General features: G+C 38.9%; 1 protein-coding gene across 3 annotated transcripts; it reads right to left on the bottom strand.

The window, feature by feature from the left end:
* Positions 1–11: 11 nt before the first annotated feature.
* Positions 12–20485, bottom strand: LOC101172905 (ubiquitin carboxyl-terminal hydrolase 22). 3 transcript variants are annotated; one of them, XM_011478168.3, is made up of 13 exons: positions 19996–20485; positions 11228–11360; positions 9888–10001; positions 9704–9805; positions 7358–7524; positions 6255–6426; positions 5834–5936; positions 4609–4767; positions 3732–3858; positions 3099–3190; positions 2743–2805; positions 2027–2176; positions 12–1940 (listed from the first exon to the last, which is right to left on the bottom strand). In XM_011478168.3, exons 1-13 carry the CDS (start codon positions 20113–20115, stop codon positions 1898–1900), a joined length of 1545 nt encoding a protein of 514 aa, XP_011476470.1. In that variant the 5' UTR covers positions 20116–20485; the 3' UTR covers positions 12–1897. The 3 variants fall into 3 exon arrangements, with proteins under 3 accessions (XP_011476470.1, XP_004071466.1, XP_020560957.1); XM_004071418.4 differs by having other exon boundaries at positions 6267–6426; positions 19996–20484; XM_020705298.2 differs by lacking the exon at positions 19996–20485 and adding an exon at positions 19798–19915.
* Between the last annotated feature and the right edge of the window lie 4413 nt (positions 20486–24898).

The raw sequence follows: 24898 nt of genomic DNA on the forward strand, positions 1-24898 counted from the left end.
CCACAAACACATTCCAGTTTAGTTCTGAGTTTAATCACTGAAACAGATAATGAAGCTTTCCTCTTCCGTTTTTGTTTCAGTTATTTTTCCCTGAATGTCCTTGGGTGGCCTTAACTGCTCCACAATCCATTAAAACCATAATTTTACATTTTGTCTGGTTTCACTTGTCAGTAAACCACTACTGCCCTCTAGTGGCGGCTTCACAGCAGAAGATCAAAAGATATGCATGTTTAATTTTCATCAGAGAGCAGCTAAACAAACAGGGGTTGTGTTTTTGTTTTAATAATATGTGCACATATGTATATATATGTATATATATATATATATACATGTGTGTGTATAATCTGCATTACTGTGTCAAAGGTTAAAGCCCTCGCATTTTTTATTTCTTTTTCTTAATCTGAGGGGATATCTTTAATTCTGTATTTTTCATACAAACACGATAAGTGACCACAAGACCCTGACATGTATTTGCATTATATAAAGTCAGATGTGACAGCATACTGATTGAGTTAAGTAGCAGGTTTACTGTACTGCAGACCACACCGATCTACACCAGCCACGGTTGCCATGGAGAACACTGATGGATTCAGAGCTGGGCTGTGGTCACAGAGTGCCCATATGTGTGCAAAGTGTTTTACTCTCAATACATTTCACATATTCGCTTTTCAATTTTACAAACTATAAAACAAAAAATTACAATGGGAAGCCTTCAATCATTAAGGCAGGCATTTTTTTTTTCACATTAGATCATGAGAGCCCAGTCGCATGCAGTTTGTATTTAAATCGTCATCTTTTTTGTGCGTTATGGAGAATGTCAAGTGTTCGTTAAGGGCGTAGAACACGTGATCCTCACATACAGGACATGATCTGGAGTTTATATTCTCAAGTCTTCTCATCAACATAATATTCTCAAGAAACAGTAAAGGAGAGCCAATTTATCATCATTATAGCAACGATTCCACGAGAATGAAAAGTCCAAAAACATTGAGTACCAGGACAACTAGAAACATACGGCGGTACTGGAAACAAAACAAAACAAAAAAAATACACTGAAAAAGAAGAGTAAACAAAATATAAAAATTCAATGAGTTGCAAAAAAAATATATTTCCTCCCCCCAGCCAGACTTAAAAAAACTGTAAATAAATGAACATGAACACACTCCGGTCCAAATGTGTTTAGTTTCCATGGTAGCACTGGCGGGTGCAGCGTCTCTGAGCTCTCCCATGGTTCCATTGCTCTTAAAAAATAGCCGTATACTTCGACTCGTACAGTATTTCCGAACTAATTCACAAAAGACAAGTATCGCACGGATACCTGCAGAGACGTTCTTGCAAAGTTCATTACACACCGAGTTATACACATATATTTTTTTGCAATCAGTTCTATATGCATATGACACTGCTCCATCCTCCGTCATGACTCAGGTAAATGCTTGGTCAGCTGAAATGAGAGCACCATGGGAGAGAGAGAGTTGAAGGGTGTGTGGAAAACGGAAGGTGGGAGGGGGAGGAAAACTGCAGGGAAAATCCATATGTGCCCAACTTAGACGCTTCCTGCAGCAGGAAGGGAAAGCGAGGGCCTTTTCCCTCTGGCCAACTTAAGACGCAACAATCTTCCCACCTTTCCTCATTCGCTTTTGTCAAGTAGGTGCCAAGAAGTAACTCAGTGCTTGCTTACCTTTTTTTTTTGTTGTTTTTATCCTTTTTAAAGGTTGCATGATTTTACACATATTTTTCGTGCTTGTCCTCCACAGCTGGAGGAGCAGAAAGGTCTCAGGTAGGTTTGTGTGTTTACATCTCATCCTGCCCCCAACAGTTCCTCCACCACCACCACCCCCCCACCCCTCCCGCCACACTAGAAGCAGTGGCTCTTCGTGATTTTTGGTCACAAAGTTTACTCATACTCCAGAAAATGTTTATGATAGAATAAGAGATACCTGAAAGGAGGAGAGAAAAGCCCAGGTCAGATTCAACAATAAACGGTTTTCTGTGGCTTTGTTTTTTGTCGTGGTTCATCGCTCACCCTTCGCTATCAAGTACATCCTTAATGCTGGCCTTGGTGATGATGGCATCGTCACATTTGAACCACTGGTCTTTGTGCTGACGGATAAAGCTGGTGTAGTGGCCACTCTCTAATGTCCCTTGGTGGTTGACAACAGCAAACAAGGAATACCTAAAATAAAAAAAATATATATTTTTCAATGTTTAAAAGCTTGTTTTAATTTCACTACAGGTATGAAAACTTTTATTTTGTCAATATGTGTGTATGAGGAAAAAAAAACAAAAAAAACAAGCATCTATTACTTTTCATTTTCATACGTTAAAAGCTACCATTCATTTTGAGTTACATTTAGATTTATGGCTTCATAAATTTATGGGTGTGAAAAAGAAAAAAAAAAGGAGCAAATATGTTTTCTGTCTTTACAGTTTTTAAATCTGTGTTTAAAGAGTATTTCTAGAAAAAAACAACATTTGTTTAGGTGTTTTTATGAGGATGAGAATACAAAATAAAGTGTTCTTTTAGTGTGAAAAACATTTTAAGTGTTCTATTTTTTATCCCAAAATGGTTTTGCAAAAGCACATATTGGACATTTCTTTTTGTTTACAGATGCAAAACCTCTTTTCATGTGTACAGATGATTTTTCAACTGAAATGTTTTAAATCCAAATGTTACGATGATAAAAATCTAACATTAAATCAGTCTAAACATCATTTTTTGTTTTATCTACAAGTACTCACTTGTTGTCGTTGTTTAATACCTCCACCGTTTGTTGATACTGTCCATTCATTCTGCTCTCTTTACTGTGAAACACAAACAGTTGAGGGTTTAACGCCATGCAATGACTCAGAGCTCCACTAGGTGGCAGAAGAACACCACTGAGTGTGATGCCACTCCATTCTGAAAGCAATAGCCTTTCTACTCAAAAAGAATGAAGCTGCCATTCTGCATAGAGATGCATTCATTTTTCATGAGGAACTTACATTCATATATTTTTATGTAATTAGCATTTGTACTAAAGCATTCTTTGTAAAGAGTGAGTGCAGCAGTGAATCAGAAGGGGAAATCAGAGGATTTGGGTTCTGTGGAGTCTCACCTGGATGCCATGAATGGCGTCATGTCCAACTCTAGCGGGAAGGAAACGTATGTCGTAATCTTCCTCCGCAGTTTAGCCGAGTGCTCAAACCGCTGAAGAGCGCCAAAGAAAAGGGGATAGAAGAAGAGATGGGTGGGGGGATGGGAGTAAAACATACATTAAAAATGAGAGAAAAATACATTAGGAGGAAGAGCTAGAGATGGGGGGGGAAAAGTATTTCTTACCCCAGATTATATTTTAATGACAAAAACATATTGAATTCTTGCAAAACTGCTGTATTTCAGCTTTCCCTATGAATATCATAAATATATGATTCATCTCTGTACTATATGATGAATAAAATATAGACAGTGCAGGGCTGTATGAGTCATTAAAATCATAGGAGTCCTGGGACAGTACATAAAAACATCACAGTCAAACGCAATCCAACAACTAAAGCCAGTCAATAACGCCTCCTGGCACATTCAGAGTAGCTCACAGCAAAGTCGATGCAGCATCGGCTAAAGCATGACGGATAAAAACTAAAAAAATAAATAAAAAAAACATTAAAAAGTCGATAAATCTTGAGCCACATGACTGTTTATTTTAAAACAGAGTGAAAAGTAAAATCTTAATTGATGGCAAGTGACTCACTTTAAGATGGAAACATGCTACGATGGGGAGCTTCTTCATCGTTAACTGTTTGGTAGACTCCTGGTAGCTATGGCAACCACCGCATTTGATTTTGGCACTGCTTCCGAGATGCTCAGGTCTTGTGAATCTGGAAAGCAGGAGAGTTAAATAGAAAACAAGCGTTTAGAAACTGAATGGCAGCAAACTGGAAAAAGCAGAGGATGAGTGGTGTTCACTGCCATTTTTAACACCTGTGTAATCCCAAATGTCAATGTTAAATCCCATGTGAAGATAATCTGAAAACATATGGGGACTTGTATAATAAAGACAACCTACAGGTTTTAAGTCAATTTTAGCTTAGCATCCTAAATCCCGGCTTTTATCGCAGTAGCCTTAATCACCGTGGCAACAGCAGCAGCCTGCTCTGTACCTTTAAGAGACTTGCTGCAGCAAGTGGGGTGTGTTGAGCTGCAGTTGTAAAAAAAAAATAAATAAATAAAAAAAAGATTGGGGAAGACAAATGTGAGAAGTGGAGCCAGAGAGAACAGGGAAAATTGGAATGAGGTGGAGAGAGGGGGAATCAAATAAAATTAGGAGAAGTGAAATAGAAATGGCAGAAGAGGAGGCAGTGGAGGAGATTTGAGAGGTCGCACCTGCTCCGTCAGCGTGGTTATCGGAGAAGATAAGGTTGAAGCAGCTTGTTGTGTGTGAGATTACACCAAACAAACCCACAAATTCAATTTGTTTCCCTTTCACTGAAATGGCTTGAAAGAACAGTCGAAGGTTTATCATGGAATATGATCGGGCTCCCTGCAAACAACACTGGTGTCTAGCGCTTAATGCTGAAAACAAAATAAAATAAAAAAGCAGATGAAAACATTAGAGAGATCCGCTGTACCTGCGCAGACAGTCTGTGAGGGTGGTGGATCCTGACAGGTGGCCCTCCCCATTTACCGTGCCGCTGTCCCCTCCAGGGCTAAGGGGCCAGAAAGGTGTTGATGATCCCGGCAAATCCAGACTGATGTCCCAAAATGGATCTATTGTTGTAGAAACCCCACTTAGGAAATGAAAAGGGGGGGGGGGAAAGTGAAAAGGGGAGGCAAAGAGAGAGATTAGTCGTTTATGTTTAATTAATGCTGTGTGTATCACTGATTACAGGTCATGATGAAAGGCTGATGACATCTGCAGCAACACAAACGGCCACAACAGACTCTGATCGTGTTTTTCTTCCAGCTTGCTGAGCGGTGGGAAGTGTGCACGTGCATAATTGGAGCACTTTTGCATACCAATGTGCAATTCCATAAAGGATTACATCAGGGACAATTGGCTTTATAAAAATGAATATGTATTCTTACAGCTTGATGACAATGAGTGACAACATTACAGAAGGGATGCTTTCGGTGGAGAATGCAGAGAGAACAAACGATCATGTTCTCTGCACCAGGAGGAGCTGCTTCACATTGTCATTATCGATTGAATGAGTCATGATTCTGTAAAACCCAGAGGCCAGCAAGTCAAACTGGTCTGCATTTATGGTGATGTGGAAGTCACTGTGTGCGACTATTGAGCTCCGCTGTTCAACAACCTCATAGCTTCTGTTGGTACCCACTTATCTGTAGTCAACAAGGCCTTTCAGGAAAATTAAAGGATTGTATTTGCCGCATAAATCTACACCAGTAACACCCTTCTACTGTCGGTACAGGTAAGATTGCTCTAAGCCGGGCCCAGCTTGGCTGCTACTCTGGGCGAGGTACTTTGCAGTTCAGTGCAGCGTGAATGTGTTAATGCGACAGGACAGCTCTAGGGGGCAGACAGACAACACTTGAATCGTGCTGCTGTCTAGACAACCTCCATTAAAGCAGCTCTGCAGGGATCGGGCCTTTGAATAAGAGCAGTGAAGAGGACACGAGCCATTCACACAACGCAAAGGGAGGGATGGGCAGCATCCACATTGATCAGCCTCGCTGGTGCGAGGCAAGCGCAGGAGGACAACAGACACATGCGGATGGATGAATAATTAATGTAAGAAAATCTAGAAGGCGTTTGTGAGGCTCCTTTAGGATGAATGGGGAGGAGAAATTGGATGTGATGTTGCGCTCTTCTCACGCAAACCCAACACTTACTGGCAAACTTGACAAGTGACGTCTGATTGCAGGCCCCCAGTGAAGATTTGGTCAATGATGCAGTTACAGTGATTTGGATTGTTGGCCTTTTTTCCATTGTCATCTGGGGGGGAAGAAAAAAAAAAAAAGATACAAACAAATCAGTCTCTCTTCAGGTCTGCGGATGTGTGACCATGTCGGTCTTGGATTTTGTGCTAGATGACTCCTTTTTACACGCCTGATCGCCGTCAGGAGCTAGCTAGTTCCTTAGCAAACATAAACATTTCAGTATGTGTGTGTGGGTCATGTGACGTAAGTGTTAACGCAGAGGAGTGGGAAGAGTGAGTTTGGTTTTTATGGTAGGATTGTCTGTTTTGTTGTTTTTGTTTTAAATGTTAAAGCGCTTCAAGTTGCGCAAGGTATGAGAAGCGATTTGATGTACATGAGATCTTACTGATGGTGTCTCCTTTGCAGTGTCTGTGTAGGACGTCTAATGCCGCGATGAGGAACTCGTGGGCATCTTGCTGCTCGTAGCCTGCGAGGTGGCGTGCGTGAGTCCACACCAGATGCAGCAGCCGGAAGGGAATGTGAGGTGAACGGTGGCCCGAGTAGAACTGAACAAGAATGAACAGACGGTTATCACTTTAAATATTATTTTTGTGTTATAACATCAGCATTGCTAGCTTACTTTGACCTATAGTTATTTGTTCACCAATAATAGAAGGGGGAGCCAGAAAGATATCAAATCCAGCTCTTCAGTTAACAGAACTGGATGCAATGACAATAATGCCACAGTGAGCTAATGCAACACAGACATGGAATAGGGGAGGCCTTGAGGCAAGCAATCCATCTGCTAATTGCAGCAAAAGGTTGCCATGAGAATCGAAGAAAGTGACAGTTTATGTCAGGGTGACACGATGTGGGCGGGAACGTTAGCAAAGCTGAGCTGCAGTACAGGGAAGAAGTCTACGTGAACTACTGATTAAAGATTGGGTTCCTGTCTTTCAAACCCTAGATGTGTCCATCTGGTTTGATTGTATACAGCTATTGCAGATGTACTGACAGCTATTACAAGCATGCCCATCCTTTAGCAGTGTAGGCTGACCTTTGTACATGAAAATGACAGAAAACCCATAAAAAAAAAGATTATAAAATGTAAAAAATATATATATATGTGTATGGTTGCTTGAATGGAAATGTGTTTTTCTTTTAAGACCAACTGAGGATATTCGTTTTTTCCTCTTATGAACTAAATTTACAATGACTGATCACCTGAAGCAGAAATGTCCTGCATTTGTTTGCTTGTTTCCAGATTTTACACTGAGCTGTCATTTTGAAGCTCATCTCCAGCGTTGGAGTAGAAAGAGCAGAACAGTGAATCATCCTTCCATGTGGTTTAGACTCCCATTACCGGGTTATATTCTGTATCGCATGCATTTAAAAAAAAGAACAGCTAAACATTGCAGCTACAGAGGAATGATTGTTTTTTTTTTTACTCTTTCTGGGGCTTAAAAAACAAGTGAGCACTTGAGGTGAGCATCATACCTCCTGAAAGAGCTGAGACATCTCACACACCAAACAAGAGTTTGATTGCATTTCGCACTTGTGTCTGTCAGAGAGAAAGAAGTCCCGCAGCAGTGGCGTGTGTGTTAGAGCCTGAACAATACAGTTCATGAAACAAGTGTTGCCCAGATTTATTAGCCCTCGTAGACCTGCAGGACAAAAAACAACGAGGAATAGTATCAGAACAATCCTACGTTGACCAGGTACAGATTCTATTCCAGATACAATTATTTGTTTCAATCAACAGTAAGAACCATACCAGTGTTTCTTTTGGAGAAAGTATCATTGCTGATGTTCATCTTTTAAGCAACTACTACAAATAGTGAGAGTAGGAGAGAGCAAGCAGGTAGATACCCAAACAAACCTTTCATTTAGCATTCAAATTAGAGCAAGAACAGACAAATCCGGGGAAATCAGCATGCAATAATGCCAGCAGAGAAGATTTTTAAATGAAAAGCCAAGATGGAATAATCTGAAGTCATGCAATTCATTTGTCATTTCTGACATGTCAAAAGCATTGTTAGAAGATTCAGCCATTCCAGCCTTTAGCATACATTAGAAAGAAGAACACACTGGTAGCTGCTATGAATTCCACTTAGAGCTGCAGTTAACTAACAGTTACTGACTTAATGAGACAATGTTTGCATGTATAAAATCATGTAGAATCCCCTTTCTTTAACATCCAACACACTTGCTTTGGGCATTTTGTTTGAAAAGATAAACATATCGATTTTACATCCGTACAGTAAATTCAGAAAAATAGTTTAGGTTATGGCCCTAGTCTAGAGTCTCAGGACCTTGGTGCTGTCTGGCCAACTGGTAGGTAGGTACGTAGGTAAACAAAGAAACAAATAAATAAATCTATTTTACTTTTGTTCTGTGTGATGAAGACTACTCCAGATGTCAGCTGACTTGTTGTCTTTTCATCATAACCACTTTCTGCTTGTTTAGTAGAAACAACATGGTGTTGCACTACTGCTACAATCAAAATTATAATGTATTCAGAGCCTGGACTTTTTTCATAACACTGGAAATAAATGCAAAACCAGCAATAAAATAATTCAATAGAGTAGAGGTTTTCTAGAATCCTTCACACAAATCTCAAAGATGCTGGGATCTGAGCAGAACGTAGATTTTTAGGCGATGTCCAAATTCCCTCCCTAATCCCCAACTACAAAAAAAAAACAATGAAGTGTGGGACTATCTATTGCCCTGGATTTTAAAAGCAATCGGGACACCATGCTCACTCCTTTATTTGGTTCCTTTTTTCTTTTAAATGACAAGTATGGTGTAGCCAATTTCCCAAAGTAAAAATCTAAAGAAGAGCATTTTAAAAAGACTGTTTATGAATCCACTTTGTTCTAAATATAAAAACTTGGATGCTTCTAAAAAATTCAATGTTTTGACATGAAAAATCCTTCAAACACTATGCATTGTGGTCTATATTCGCCAATTTAGTGAGCATCAACGCACACTGGTTTTTCACAAAGACTTTGGGGAAATTTCAAGGTTACTGGATTTTGGAATTGTAGATTTGGACAGCTCTACAAAATGGCAAACGCACTATACAGTGCACTAAGTAGTGTGTAGAGAAGGAATTCGGACACACCCTTAATCTATATATAATCCCTTTACATTTTAAAAACCATTTCATTTAAAACAAAGAAAAGTCTGAATACTTTCTAATTCTTTTAAACGCATCTCTGGAAAACGATCAATTGTGTGTTTGGCTGGGCTTGCCAAAGAGCCTGTGGGTCTCCTGGAAAAGAGCTAAAAGCTGCAAATGGATTCATTTAAATGTCTGTACTAATGTCCAGATGAACAGGTGAAACTCAGCCAGGTCCTGGGTGTGATCCAAATGAGCAAAGGCTTGGTACTGGAAGACAGGGCTCAGTGAGAGCGTAAAAGCATTACACAGCTCCTGGTGGCAAAACACAATCTACTGCCAGTGAACTCAACCAGTCAAGCTGTCTGACAAACTGAAAGGGTACCCAGATTGGGGACACAATCGTCACATGTTAAAGATCAGAGAAAGTAAAGCAATAGATAAGCAGAAAAAAAGACTCGTCTTTGATCCATAAAAAAAATAAGAAAAAAAAAAGAAATCACAGTTGTGCACTTATCTCTAGGAGAACACTGTGTTCTGGAGCGCTCTGAACTGCCTGCAGGGCTGCCCAGTACATTTGACCTTGGGTATTACACTTAAATGCACAACTGACCCCAAGTACACTTGTACAATGTGCATGCAGGGGACACACACAACGGTCAAAAAGTGAAAGGCCTTGCTGATTAAATTGTACAGTCTGAATAGTGCGCTTTGATGCCCACCTATGGTACAGTTTGTAGTGATTTTCCTTCGCTTTGGATTGTGCCGTAATAATTCTAGCTCCCTCTTGGTCGGCTCCCATGTAGTGTATTTCTCCCCAATGCCTGTTAATACAAAACAAAATACATTGAGCTCAAACACGGTTTTCAAGTCGCCTTCATTTCTATGTGCAGAGGAATCTTTTACCTTGTAATTTCCAAGCTTTCCTCTGTTCCTCTTTGGCAATCTGCTCCATTTCTTTGTCATATATGTAGTCTTGACATACAAAACAATATATTCCACCGTATAGTAGGTCTATTGCTGCAAGGAGAAAAATAATGAAACAGTAGTTCACCTTGGGTTTAGTGGCCTCTAGCTCAAGGTAAACATGTATTTTTTATTTCTACAATGCATTTTCTTCCTTTTAAATAGACTGAGCTATAATGACGGATATGACAGAGGCACTGTTGCTATGTGTGCATTTCTTCCCCTCTCCCACCTTTAAAATCCCACCAACAACTGTTCCAGTCTTCCGTTTTCAAAGTCTCCAGCTACAACGGCTCCATTCTGTTGCCGTGACAACCTATTTTTAGTTTAACTGGATGTTTCATTCTGTTTTAGGCGCTACCCGCACTAAGAGAGCAAGCTTCAGCATCATGCTAAACACTCAACACAGAATCAATTTGTGGGGAAAGTCATAAATATTTTGGCGGTGTAAAAACAGAAGTAGAAGTGGGTCGCCGGGGCAAAGAAAGCTAAGACGTAAACCAATGTTGCAGTAAGCTGAATCCTTTGGCCGCAATGAGCTAAAGATGTGCTGCTTTGCTTGGATGAAGGTCAAAGAAAATGGACGCGTGTGGGAAAAACTACAATGAAACACTGATGAAAAAGTGAAAACTTGAAGCTGCCTAAAGAAAAAAGGAACCTGATGTTTCATAGTGCAGCCAACAGGGGAGTTTGGATTCATTTGTTTAAAGGTAGAGAAGAGCAGCGTGCCAATGTCAGAATAGCCTATTAGGACATATACATGTATGTATCTATTCAAATAAAACCTATTAAATCCATCTAAGCCAACAAGCCACACTATTGTATTCATGTCTTTGGTTGTCCCCATGTAAACCCTCGACTATCAAAGTCTTATTAAGCCTAATTAGCATGTAAAGCGGAGCGAGGCTTCCCGATAGCAGTGGGTTAATAAGCTCTACATCCCTTGCTGCTGTATGAAGAAGACTTTAACTAAAAGACTCTGACATTTGACTGCTTTTGGATTTCCCGCTGGAATGGGAATGTGGAGTTGGAATCCCAGCTTCTCACAGGTGAAGCCGGATGAAAATTACATTTTAGTTAAATTCATTTGGAGAAGATTTCTTTCACCCGAGAGAACAAAAAACAATTAAAAACAAACTCAACAGAGGATAGGGGACACGACATATTTGTTGTTAACTGTACTATATAATTTAAAATAGATTCTTGATTACAAGTTACACTCTCCTGCAAAACAAAATCAAAATTCATATAACATATTCATTCCTGAAGTGGTTTCTTACCAAGATTGTGTCTCTTGTTTTTTGCGTGCTCGTGGATATGTTTCTTCGTAAAACAGCCAAAAAAGACGCAGTAGAGACAAGAGTGTAGTCGATTCAGGTGGGCACCACACATGTGACAGATACACGACTTGGCCTGTTAAAAAAAAAAGGGAAAGAAAGACCCAGGGGAGGACAGGGGTTGGGGGAGGACAAAGGGGGAAAGAAATTGAGAGCAAATAAGGAACGGACAGAGCCTTGATGTTGAGTGGCAAGCATTAAGAGTACAATTCTCTGCAAGCCAAACACAGAGTTCTATCTTCCCTCTTAGATGCATAAGAATTTCTCATGAAAACACTCAGATTAACCGCATATAAAAGGAAATGGAAAATGCTGCTGAGAAATTATAATGCAGTAGTGAAGCAACACATTTTTACTGAGAATCTTTCCTTCTGATGATGGGATTTACGTAATGCTTTGCTGGCATTTGGGAGGAGGCAAGTAAAACCTGTCTGAGGCGAACACATTATCTGCAGTATCAGTGCATGAGTGGCTTTAATACAAACGCTAAGATGAGTGCGGCGAGAAGCCGAACATTGGAATACTCGGCACGAAAAAGCAAAACTGCAAAAAAGCAAATCAGAGTGGGATTTTCAATAAGAATGATTTTGAGAGAAAGCTAAAAAATCTGAGATCTACTGGCTGAAATCCGCCTCCATCCTAGGAGGCTGAACGCTGAGCATCAGACAAACGACAAATGATGCGATATGACAAGGCGAGAATGCAAGAGCACAACCATGCAATTTAAAAATTGTATGGTATCTTGTAAGTCACTAGCTTTTCTTTAAAAAAAAAAAAAAAAAGGTAACCCGGATTTTGGACACCATGAGTTGCAATGAAAAACAACAGGAGATCGACATGATAACGCCTCTTTAGTGGGAAAAACTGTAAAAGAGGAAGTGTGAAGCATGAGCAATTCAACTGACTTCATAAACAAGCTTATAGACAAACTATGAGAAACAAATGCATTCAGAAGGCCGCATCTAAAGCTTTTTTTTTTTGTTAAAATCTTTGTGGAGCAATACAAACGCATAATAGGAAAACCATCAAACAGCCGAGTAACCGGGCATGAAAAAAATGTTTAAAAAAAAGGAGCCAGCTCCACTGTGCTTTACTTCCTCCTCCCTTGATCTCATCAAAACCAACATGGAAAAGCCCCACTGTACACCACACAAGCATTTTGAACACGTTCACTGGCTTTTGAAAAGGCCTCTCCATAGTAACAACCTATAATATCAATGACTGATATTTTGGATTCGATTTTCTAATGAATCTTTACATAAAAGATTGGTTGTTCTATTATTAAGAGAACAAAAAAAATTGTGCGTCTAAAGATGACGGTTCAGATTTCAAAAAGCAGTCCATGAAAACGTTGGTCTTGGCTTTGTCTATGTGCTGCACCTTCTCTTTCAACAAACACTGAAGTTTATTATCATGTCCAAATCTGACATGAAAAACCTGATTCAGTCGCTTCTTGATCATAAACAAAAACCGGCTTTAGGGGCAAAGCCCTCTGGCTCATTTTTCCCTCACAGTATTGGTTCATATCATTATTACTTCAACCATTCAGATTAGTACATACGGCAACACTGAACGACAACGTTGAATACAAAAAATCTACTAAAGCACAAAATCTCAAAGTTAAGTATAGCAATAATGAATGAAGCAACTCAATGTAGCAAAGTGTCATTAGGATGTACTTCAATATAACAAATAATGTACAAAAGCAGCCAAAAACACTACCAAAGATGATACTCAGTACTGCAACTAATCACATTAGAAAAACTAATACATTTCAACGTTTGAATAATGTCATTTTATTCTATTTAATTATTGCCAAGTTGTCTAAAACAATTGATCGTGTCAAGTTACTTCAAAGAGTTCGTATTGGTCTAAAACACAAAAATGTCATCATTTGACAATGCGTTTTCTTATCAAGCAACCACCCAAAGCGTTTCTAAACAATTTATAGAGCAAAAGTCCATAAACTTCTCATTTACATCTCCTGTGGCTCTGTCCCACCCACTCCTCTGCAACTTCCTTACCCACACCAAATACCCTCAGGTCTTCCTACACTCCTTCCATTAACCTCCTCTAAAGTCTTCCTCAAGGTTGGCCTCCTCCCTGACAGCGCTAAAGCCAGCATCCGTTTACCAGTGTTTCAGCATATCGCTTCAAGGGTTGCCCCAGCAAATCAGCTTCCACTGATTGGCACAGGTGGTTTTGGCAGAGATTTTTTACTTCCTGACACAACCATGTACTTTATCCGGGCTGGGGACCCGAACAGGGGGACCCAGACTTTTGTCTCTACGCGGTTGGGCGGCAGCCTATGGATCCACGCTCATCACACCTCTAGAGAAACAAACCCTTGTTTCTCATGCGCCAGTCCTAAACACAACCAACTGAGCCATCCAGCCGCTACCAGCATCCGTTTACCAATGTGTTCATTTTCATGTGTATATTAAGAATGCTATATATATATTCTCCTATATATTAAGAAATGTATAGGAGTACATATCACTACCAGACTTTGATTCGCAATTTCAGGATTAGACTGATTTGATTTCCAGTTCAAAACAATGTAATTTTAATAGTGTAATATTTGTCAACTTTCCACTTTAGAAACCAATTTTTGGCTTGCAAAGAATAGTTTTTCAAAACTAGTGATTCAAATTGAAAAATCTGGCACTTTTAATAGTTAGATTATAAATTACAATACAATAAAATAACGTATTGAACAAATGGCTTATAGAGAATACATTTGTTAGATTCATTTTAGCCCTACAAACATAATCAAGCCTTTATTTTATTAAAAAGCCCAGCTGGCATAATTATGATAATCGCAGCATTAGTTTGTAAAAATATATATATATATATATAAATAAATAAATAAAAGCAGCCCATCTATAAAGGAAGACTTAAGTGATACGACCATTGATCATTTTTCGTTTAGTGTGACTGTGTGAGTGCAACACTGACATTTGTGAAGTGCTATATTTAGAAACAGAAGACGGCAAGTAGTTAAGTGACTGTACATACATTTACTTTCAGATGAAAGTAATGTTGCACGCTTACGTCAAAGCAGCATGCAGGGAGCATGGCAGAACAGTTCTTATTCAGCTTTGTAGGTTATAGGTGAGCATGTTCAGCAGACATTCATCTGATGCCACTACAGTAGAAAATATATTTAGAATCATAAACAATAAGCTTTGGTTTTATTTAAATGAATTCATTAGGAAAAATTGGTGTGGAGGAAAAAAGAAAAACGCTGCACCAAAGCTAGAAGAGAAGGCGTCTGAAAAAGAATGAATGCAAGTAAAGAAAGTCCTTAAAACCGATTAGATTGACATCTTTAGCAAGCTTTAGACTTTTCAGGAAAAAGATTGCCCCTGGTTAGAAAGAGAAAAGAGCAACAGGAAAGAAATGAATAGTATTACAAGGAGTTTTTACTGAAGGAAAGCCAAATGCATTTCCAAAACATTGCGAAAGGCAAGACATTTCTTAGAACCATACTTAAGTTTGACCTAAACGCTGCAATTTTGCACTCGTCTCTCTAAACCAGATCAGTCTGAGCAGCTCTAAAACACAGTTCCTCTTATGCACCACAAAACCAAGCCAAACACAAGAACAGTCAAAGCCACGCCTTGCCCTCAATCTCTTTCTTCTTGGCCTTAACACTGCTCAACAAAGGAGAAAAGCTCCTTCACAACAGTTAGCACTGCTCTGTGACAGAAGTCCTGCATCTTAGAGTCCAGGGTCTTTAATGTTCCATTACCCTTGCTATTGATCAGCTGCCGGCTCAGGAGGCTGAAACAAGTGTTGCATAGGTAGCAAGCTCATGTTCCCGTCCGTTCCAGATGGAAGACGGCAGCTCCCATCTGGGCAGCCTGCTTTGAGGCCAAGCTGGCTGCATTTTGTGTGCAGGGATACGACCCTTCTGATGTTCAAAGGTGCGGATTGATTGCAGAACATGCTCAGAGAGGCATTAGCAAAACGAATAGCTCCCTAATGCACCTTTAAACTAAAAGCACGATAACATTTAAAGCTACGTGGTCCACCATGAAGCTGAGAGTGGCCATCAGCAGTGCACACAGAAACATGAAAGCCCCGTCTATACTGAAATTTATTTTAACCGCCATGCGTTCCTCACTTTACAACGTTTAATCGATGCATTTACTTAGTTATATTAGTCGGTGAATGATGCGAGAGGCTGTGATTGAGGGGAGAACGGTTTACAATGTGGACAAAGGTCCAGTTGGGCTGAGCATGCACAGACTGCAGCAAAAAAAAAAAAAAAAGAGGGAGGAGAGAGTCAACACAGACTAGATAACATAGCTATAAGAGAGCAGTGACTCATTGTGCTGCCTCACATCCATATTCGGTGCTTGTTTCCAGCATTAAAATGCTCATGCTTTAAAAAAGTCAACAATGCCGAAAAGAATGAATACGTACGAACACTCAGAATGTTTCAGTAAAAATGCATAAGTCATCTGGAGAAAAATAGTCAGATGAAAGTATGTAAAAAAAAAAAACCCCATCTTCTGGGTGCTCTGATTGTGGATTTTTTACTAACTATGATGCTGAAAACCTCATTGCAGACTGACCCCATAGGAATGCTGCCTGTCGGTGCTTTGGCAGGATGACGTTGCCCCCAATCCCCACCGTCTGTGGGTGACGGCAATATGCCCCCACTGTAACATCCCCTGGATCTTTACACAATAATAATATTTGGCTTTTTTTTTTTCGGTTGGATGTGTCCTTCATCAGCACAGTGCAACCCCTGTTTACAATGACATGGAGTGTGAGCTCTAAATGAGAATACACCCCCCCCCCCCCCCCCCTCAAATGGATGAATCTGAGTCGTGGGAGACATTGGACGTTGTTGGAGTGCATACTTTATCCTCAAACTGTCACATGATGCTTTAAGGATATTATAGCTCAACCATAAGCCTTAGCCGGCGGAGCAGGGCTTCTTACGGTTTTCAGATAAAAAAGGAAACTGAATAAATTATAGACAAGGTGTTCTTCAGAATCAGGGCTTTGAGAATGCACAGATCCAGTGCTGGAATGATGAAGTATTAAAATTGACCACAATTATGAGGGAAGAAGAAAAATTGGCAAAAATTGGCATAATCTCCGAGTCTGTGAAGATATAAATATTATGGGTTAACAGAGGAAGTAAGAAAAGTTCAAGACTTGCTGGTTTCACCAGTGATCTAATAGAACAACATTCTTAGTTGTCCAAGTTAAAAGGGGGCAACTGAAGCAACCAAGTCCATAAGATTTTCATCAGGAAAATCTATGAGCATTGCAGAAAATAAGGTCAAGATTTTCTTGGTAGTGAAGTACAACATGTTGAAACTCTTGTATGGTTTAAAACCACAACCATCTCTTTATTCAAATGACAATAACCATCTCTGAACAAAAGAAGCCAAGTCAACTTGAGTGCAGTCTTTTAACAATGAGAAGATTGATTGCTTTTTGGTTTAAAGCTTGGACAACTTCAGATGAGTGATTGACAGGTCATTAGCCAGATGGTGGTACTAAAGAATGGCTGGAAGGCAACGCTGAAATGCTTTTTTGAACTGGTGCTACAACGCAGCAAACCAAATGAGAGATAGTTTTCAAAATAATAAACAACTTACAGAGAACACCGCTTATACTTCTGTCTAGGGTCTATGGGGTTGACTGAGGCGTGGGAAACTCTGATATAATTACTTTTGTATATTTTTTTAATCAATATCTAAGCTTTTAATGATGCCTTCAGGCAGAAAAAGTAACAAAGATGTGGGGTGAGTAAAGAACACACTTGTGTTTTGCTGAAAACATTTGTTAATAGCAACGAAATGCACATCTTTTACATGTGCACCACAAAAAAATAGGAAATTACCAATACAATTTCTTACTAAGCTATATAGTTACAAGAAAAATGTTCTAAACTATTTTTCTTTTTTTTGTTAGGTTTAGTTTATTAAGGCGTAGGTTATTTGTGACAGCATTCTACAACTTTTTCCCTCTTAAAATTCCTATTTTGTGAAGCAAATGAAAAAAAAAAATAATCAAACCACATTAGCTTCCTTATAGATGTAAAACTGGGAAGCATACTCAACAGAATAAACTGACATCACTCCATGATCAACGTATAAATATAAGTTTCCTCTTCCAGTCAGTCACAGACAGTGAATGATAAACTGAAAGCCTCACCAGGTCAAAGAGGCTTGTGTGAATGCAGGCTTTGATAAGGGCAAGAAAACATAAATATGTCAATAAAGAACAACTAGAAGGGTCTTGAATTGAACTTCAAGTTCATAGTATGTCCTGCCTCTTGAAGACATCTTGTTAAAAGATCCAGTGTTTCACTAATGCTAATGTTTTGTAGTGTTTCTATAAAACTGCTGTTTTTCTAATAAAATTAGAATAGATATTTGACCTAAACTGAGCTTCAAATGCAACCGAAAATAGGGGAAAACGAGAAAATCAGAATGTGGGAGTGAGTGCGCAAGAGAAACAAGCAAGCAATATGAAGAGACTGTGAGAAAAAGAGCCCAGTGCTGTGAATGTGTGCTGATGAGTCACAGAGAAGGCCTGCGATGTGATGGATACAGATCTGACAAATGAGATCTGCTCATAGCACCAGAATCAACTGCTTTCTGAGATGAGTCGTGCCTCCATGCGCTCGCTTGTGGGCGTGCGTGTGCACCAATTGAAAGAAATGGAGGAGGAAAGGCGCGACACAAATATGCCATCCTTATAAATATGGCATCTTTTCGGTGTCCAACAACCTTCACTATCTCTGACTTCACCAAGTATGCACAAATTTATTCTGAAGTATAAAAAATACAAAAATAAATTAATAGTAATAAGTTTGGTAAGGTTTCCAAAAGCATACCTAACCTTCTAATTTTCTTCAAAGCTGTGATGGGTTTTTTTTATTCTGCACGCTGTGCAACTATTTAATGCTTCTCATGCAACAGAAAACCTAAACATATATTTCTAAAATTAACTGCAAGGGTTGCATTGCATCGTCTTTGTGGCCAAACGTTAGGTCGCAGCATCGCAGAACCTCCCCAATCATACTTTGATATATTCTAAAGTCTTCTCGTGGTCTTTTAATCAGAATTATGCCGTTTTTAGCCAAAATCAAAAAGTTGATTAGAAAATGTAACTTTGAGTTGTAGGCGTGACTGTTGGTGCAGAGGAAGCTCGCCCCGACTTCCCATCATCCCTGTGTTTATGGTCTGTCCCGCTAGCTTACAGCCCCTCCCAACTCCAAAATAAGATTACCGGTGCAATAAAAGTGGTGAGCAAGATTGAAGCACTCGAACCGTAGAGTTTTGAGCCAATCGTCAAGCTTGGACGAGGAAAGTGAAGATCTACATGGATCTATTAGTACATTAGCAGCTACATAGAAAGAAAGAAAAAAACTGAGAAATGCAATTTAAAAGAAAATGGTTAAAGCAGATGAGAGCATTACCATCACTGCTCTTCGGGTTAGATTATGCGGGAGAAAGGGTTTCAACAAAAAGATGTGAGGCTCCTTAAATGTAAGCACCCTTGAAATTCATAACAATTAAAATGCCTGATGAGGTTTTTTTTTGTAATTTTTCTTCACAAGCAAACTCTGCATGGCCAAAATTATCAATAAAGCTAAATCAATCTACACACATCAACTGACATACCATGAGATAGAGCTCAAACCAGATGAGAGTATAACAGAAAAGCTATGCTTTCATTTGCACCGATCATAGGCCAATCTGAAGCCTTGCACTCCTCCTTGCAGAGCAGTGTAGCTCAACTGACGCAGTGGTGGGGCTGATTCCTTCCACTACTACAGGTTTACATTGAATATTCAGCTTTTTGCATGTTTTTTTTTTATCCCCAGTGAAGTGAGTGGATGAGCAAGCGGAAAACAAGTCTGCTAAATGCATCCGATCTACCTGCATTATGTCATCGGCGATGAGGGGAGGACACGGCACGCGCCAACTCATCCGCACCACTCGACAAAACACCGCTTACAACTACATTTCGAATGGAAGAGATGTGCTCATCGGGTGATAAAAACGTTGTGCAAATAAACAAAAAAAGTGTTGTTTTGTTTAAGTGCAAACATCCAACTAGACAGAACACGGCTGACTAAAGGAGAGGAGAATGGGTGGGACGGCAGAGGGCCAAGCAGGTGTGGGGGGAGATCCCAACAGAGAAGCAACCAGCTGAGCTTCCCTGATTTATACTAATGAGAGTAACCAAAGCAGTACAAAAAAAAAAGCACACACATTCAAAAACACATAGAATAAGCATAAAGAGACGCTATATGTGAGCTAATAGGGAGACACAATGGGTTTCAGCTGGTACTGGAGGGATGTTAGCCCGTGGCCACTACTCTCCTAAATCCCAAGTGTCCTCCTCCAGCAAACCAACCGAGCATAATAGAAAGTTTAGTTTAAATTCATCTACATGGTGACGTAAAATCCCGTTTTAATCCAGCAAAACAAGCAACCGGTCTCTGCAGTAGGCAAGAAGACTAGCTAACTTACCGGTGATAACGTACGTGGCTAACAGGAAAGCTTGTTACTGCATGAGATGAGTACAGTCTCGTTAAGCCCATAATTTTGTTCAACACCTTCCGTGACTGTTTGTACTGGGACATCATGCTTGCTAAATATGTATGAGTGTGCCTCATCAAGATGACCTGCCTTCTGTTTTACACAGTGGGAGACAGTAATGGTTTTTACCTTGCGTCTTCTGGTCTCAGCAGTACCACTCCAAACAAAGCATTGGTATATGACTCGAAGGTTTTGTTTCCAGTTATCCACCTTATAACCGTTCACATGGGAACAACCGGCCGGACTCATGACAGACAAAACATTCAGTATGGTTTTTTTGAGTGACAATGAAGAGTCTCGTGAATTATTCAATCAGCTAGGCTAGCTAGCACGAATAGTCTGTCCACAAATGGTTTCCGTTTGGAAATGGGACAAGCGATGTAGTATCCAAAATGATCCACAGGCATCTGATAAACACGGTGTTTGATCAATTACCAATAAACAATATAATGTTATTATCCGAAATAATTCCAAGCCCTCAAAAAGGAAACTTCTCGCTGCTACTTGGACAGTTGTCTTTTCCTTTAACGTTAGCTCCAGTTACACTCTGACGATAAGTTAGCTTTCTTTTTCTAGTTAGCCTGCTAACTCTATGAGCAGCTTCACAATGCCCGCCCAGTGTGGACCATGATTTGTCAACACAAAGACCTGACGTCACCACGTACATTTTATGACACGTTGGGTGCGTTTGGTTTATTTGGCAGCGTATTCCGTTTTAAAGAAACGCGAGTTTACGCCAATGTGAAAATGTTTACCTGACATTTCCTTAATTAAGATACATTTATTCTATTAAACTAGTGTCAGTATAATATACTACACAAAAATATGGACATCTTCACAACTTTACCAAAAAGCGATAAAAAGTTAAACAAAAGCAAAAAAAACATACTGCCACATAATGAAGTAGATGTAAAAGAAGGCTATTTAAACAGATTGTTTATTATTTGATATGAAAAAGTATTTGGATTCACCAATGTTTAATTTATTTGCACATCTATCTATCTATCTATCTATCTATCTATCTATCTATCTATCTATCTATCTATCTATCTATCTATCTATCTATCTATCTATCTATCTATCTATCTATCTATCTATCTATCTATCTATCTATCCATCCGTCGGTCAAGTTTGAACAGCCACCCGTTCACTTTAAATCAATGGGTTCAAACCTTTGACTGTAGGAGTCCCCACTGTTTTAGGCGCAAGCCCACCACCTAGTGGAGGATTTTTAGATTGTCAACAAAGAGACCACTACTTAGCGTAAAGTTCTGCAATAATACTATAACGGCACCCCTGTATTTTATCCGGGCTGGGGACCGGCACAGGGGGACCAAAACTCGGGCCTAGGGACTCATTCTGGAGTAAGCTCATATTTCGCCCTCTGGAAGATAAACCCAGGTGCCAGTTCTGCAAGCAGCCAACTGAGCCTTCCAGCCACTCTGTCTTCTAATTATTCATCTGATTTATTTATTTGTTTGTTTGTTTGCTTGTTTGTTTGTTTGTTTGTTTGTTTGTTTGTTTGTTTGTTTGTTTGTTTGTTTGTTTGCTGTATGGTGTTAACAAAATTTTTGGGGTAATTTGCCAAAATCAAATTAAGGCACACCAATCCTTGCCACAAGGGTCTCAAACAAAAAACAGTTGAGCAAATAAAACCAACATATTCACTTTCGCGCAAAATTACTACAATTATTATAAATTCTGATCCTTCATCTCTTGTAAAAGCTCACTAAAAAAATGAAAAAAGACAGAAAAATCAAAATATGAGTATTTCTTTCTCGTGTCTGTATAATTAACACTGCTGGTGATTTTTTTTTTAAGGAGTAAGTTCCATGATGTTTCACTTGGAGGCAGTGTAGGTCTGCTCAACGTCTGTTTACTTGATGAAACCCATATTATTTTTAGTTAAAAAAACAAACATTTTGCCTCTTTTTATGTTTAATTTCATTTTATGAATTTTTTTTTTACTCCTAAAGGTGGAACATGCACTTCAACAGTAGAAGTAAAGGAAATTATTTATTAGTTAAAATATGATTTTCCCTCAAAAAATCAGTTATTATTGCTTGACTTAGATTTTTTTTTAAATCATCCAAAAGTTTTCTTATGACTATTGACTGGATGAAGAAAATTATTTATTTATGTGTTTTTAAATTAGTACAATTTCTATATCAGTGCACATTTCCTAAAACACAAGATTTTTAAAGAACATCCTTGAAAGGTTTTGGTGATTTTCAATAAGAAACTTCTCTGAAAATTATGTTATTGTTGTATTTTTCTAGTATTATAGGTGAACTGCCTTCAGATAACAAATACTGTACAACAAAATATTTACATTTGAGTGTCCATCTGATATTGAGCTAATGAATCAATGCTTGTCTCTGACAAAAACCTTTTATTTTTTTATTCTTCTAGGCTGTAAAAAAAAAAAAAACGAAATTAAATGTTTTCTTTTCACTAAAACGTTCTAGATAGAAAAAACGAAATTAAATGTTTTCTTTTCACTAAAAGGTTCTACATAGAGCTATAATGGTATTTCTTTGTTCACCCGGGAGACAATGCCAATGTTGACACTGCCAGTTATATGTGAAATGGCATGATTTGTCACCACTGATCTGAACCGGAGTGGTGCTTTCTTATTGGACTCCCATGCCAATCACAGTTTATCTATAGCCAACTCCATGTTTGAGCACAAGGGCATCTATCTGTGATTGTGGCACCAGAATGATGATGACGGGAGGTCAAAGATCGACTTTGTAGTTGTGCCATCTGACTTTCTGCTGTGTGTCTTGGAAACTTTAGTGAAACTGAGTGGGGTTTCTACTAAATGCCAGCTGGTGGAGAGTTGGATTTTTTCAGGTCAGACAGATTTGGTTGGCCAAAAGTGGGAGTCTGTAAGGGAGTATCTGGCGATAAGCCAACTGTCAGAAGGACTTTAAACTCCCACATCCGAGAAAGCCTGAATGGAGGCTGGAGATGATTGGTCCAAGTGGACAATGTTTTCCAGCCCCATGGCGGTAGCTGTGCGCTCTCTGAGGTTTGTTGAAGGGTCACGAACCTGGTGGTGGTTGCCGGAAGTAACGGATGCAGTCAAGCAAAAACAGGAGTCCTGAGATCTGGGTGGCTTGTGGGACCGCTGAGACAGTTGACAGGTTATCAGCAGCCTAAGCAGCATGCAGTGTGGGCAGTTGAAAAATGTTGCAAAAATGAGTCTGAGAGGAATTGGAAGTACTTTGGAAGATGTGTTCTGTGTAGAAGTAGGTCAGGACATCTTGCCCCTTGCAACCCCTGATAAACGGAAAAAAATGAACGAATGGACATGAAAAATGTATTCGATGGTAGACATGACTGAATATGAGCTGGATTGACTGTATTTGAGTATTTTAACAGAGATGTTTTTTTAATTAGCTCAATTAGGCAAAATAAAAATGAAATTGAACTTTTGTTTATGCAGTCAAAATGTGGCTTTTGAGAATCAAGATCCACATAATTTTTGTAAGTTGTTTTGTTGTCTAATTAAACAGTTCAATGACAGCGTGGTCAGGTTTCAGTATGAAAATGACGAATCATGAATCACTCCCAAAGGAAGATGAGTCACTACAACAATCCATGACACAGACTATTCAAACAACATCTGAATGACAAACAGAAAGACAGAAATGTTTTAAGTTATAAGTGATTTAATGGATTAAAGACACAAAGAGGATTCAAAACGCTGTTTCAAATTAGTTTTGCAGGTCAGCAACAGAAAATGACTGTTTTGGAAAGAATCCTTTAAGATTTTTAAATCATTATCTGCTGGCTTCAAACATTTAAACTAACAGAGAATATAAGGCAACAATGATTGAAAATGAAGTAAAAAATGTACAATTTCTAACTTTTCTATAAGATAGACAAATAATGTTTCTGAAAACTTCACAAACAAACTAAAAAAAAAATGGAGATTCACATTCAGGGGAAATGTATTTTGTCTGATATAAATTAGTTTTGCAAGATTAAGTTAAAGTGGTATCTTTTTTTCAAGCCTAATGTTTGGAAATACAGCCAGCTTGTTTGGAAAAAAATAGTGTCAGACCGATATAAGTGTGCTATGATTAGCCAACAGATCAGCAGACAGGGCATCTGCATCCCACCAGCTTTCCACCAAGGATGCTAGGATGTGACCCATCTGTTGGAAACTGTCAGCTGTCTTCTTTACGTCATTGCAGAGAGCGGGCGGGGTAAACCTAACCATTTGGGGGGTGTTATGGAGAAGTTCAAAAGGAAGTGTTCGGATATGACCCAGCCAAAGAGTCGCACTAGAACTCTCTTGGCAGTCGTTGCATTTTCTACTGAGTTTATGGAAGAAGTTTTCCAGGAAAAGGCAAGTAGTTCATCTTTGTCCATAAAAGGGAAATTCTGTGGGCTAAATTTTGAACCAGCAATGGTCAAAGCGTTGTTTTTATTAATAAAAATTGTAAAATGATCCACAATTCAACAAAGAATTATCCCTCAAAATCTGATGTGTTTTCATTATTAGGTTATATTTTATTTTTTTAAATTAAGGAAAATCTAAAAAAGTGTAAAGTGAAACTATCCTTTTATATGTTGCCAAATGTATTCAACTTTTCACATATTTTGCAATGTAAAAAGAAGAAAAACACACCTATTTCAATATATCTGCAACTAATTAAACAAAAACAAAACATTTCAACAGGATTTTGAAGAAAAAAAACTATTTTTTTTATTTAAATCCTTGCTGCAATTTTAGTTTTAAAAGTCATATTTGACTGCAAGGGAGACAATCCCAGCTACTGCAACGGCATTTACTGTATGTCGCTCTAAAAGTGATTTCTGCAAATCCTGGCTAATGTTCAAAACTGGATTTAAATTATTACTAAATCTAAAAATAATTATGCAAGCTCCTTCGCTGCCTCAAAAGTGAGGTTCAGCTCATCAGCATATAAAAACAGCGATATTCTCTTTTCAAATTGGTTTGATATGTGTGATGCAATGACCAGATCCGTCAAAATGATCCAAGATTTGATAGTTTACA

The sequence above is a fragment of the Oryzias latipes genome, chromosome 8, assembly GCF_002234675.1.
Source record: "Oryzias latipes chromosome 8, ASM223467v1".
Lineage (NCBI taxonomy): Eukaryota > Metazoa > Chordata > Actinopteri > Beloniformes > Adrianichthyidae > Oryzias > Oryzias latipes.

What these genes read in the sequence shown, in the direction of transcription:
- LOC101172905 (XM_011478168.3), bottom strand. Translation starts at nt 20,115, where the DNA reads ATGAGTCCGGCCGGTTGTTCCCATGTGAACGGTTATAAGGTGGATAAC. An exon ending in TGTCTCAGCTCTTTCAGGAG is followed by an intron (nt 6,427 to 7,357) that starts GTATGATGCTCA and finishes ATTCTTGTTCAG; the next exon opens with TTCTACTCGGGCCACCGTTC. An exon ending in TAGCATGTTTCCATCTTAAA is followed by an intron (nt 3,191 to 3,731) that starts GTGAGTCACTTG and finishes GGCGCTCTTCAG; the next exon opens with CGGTTTGAGCACTCGGCTAA.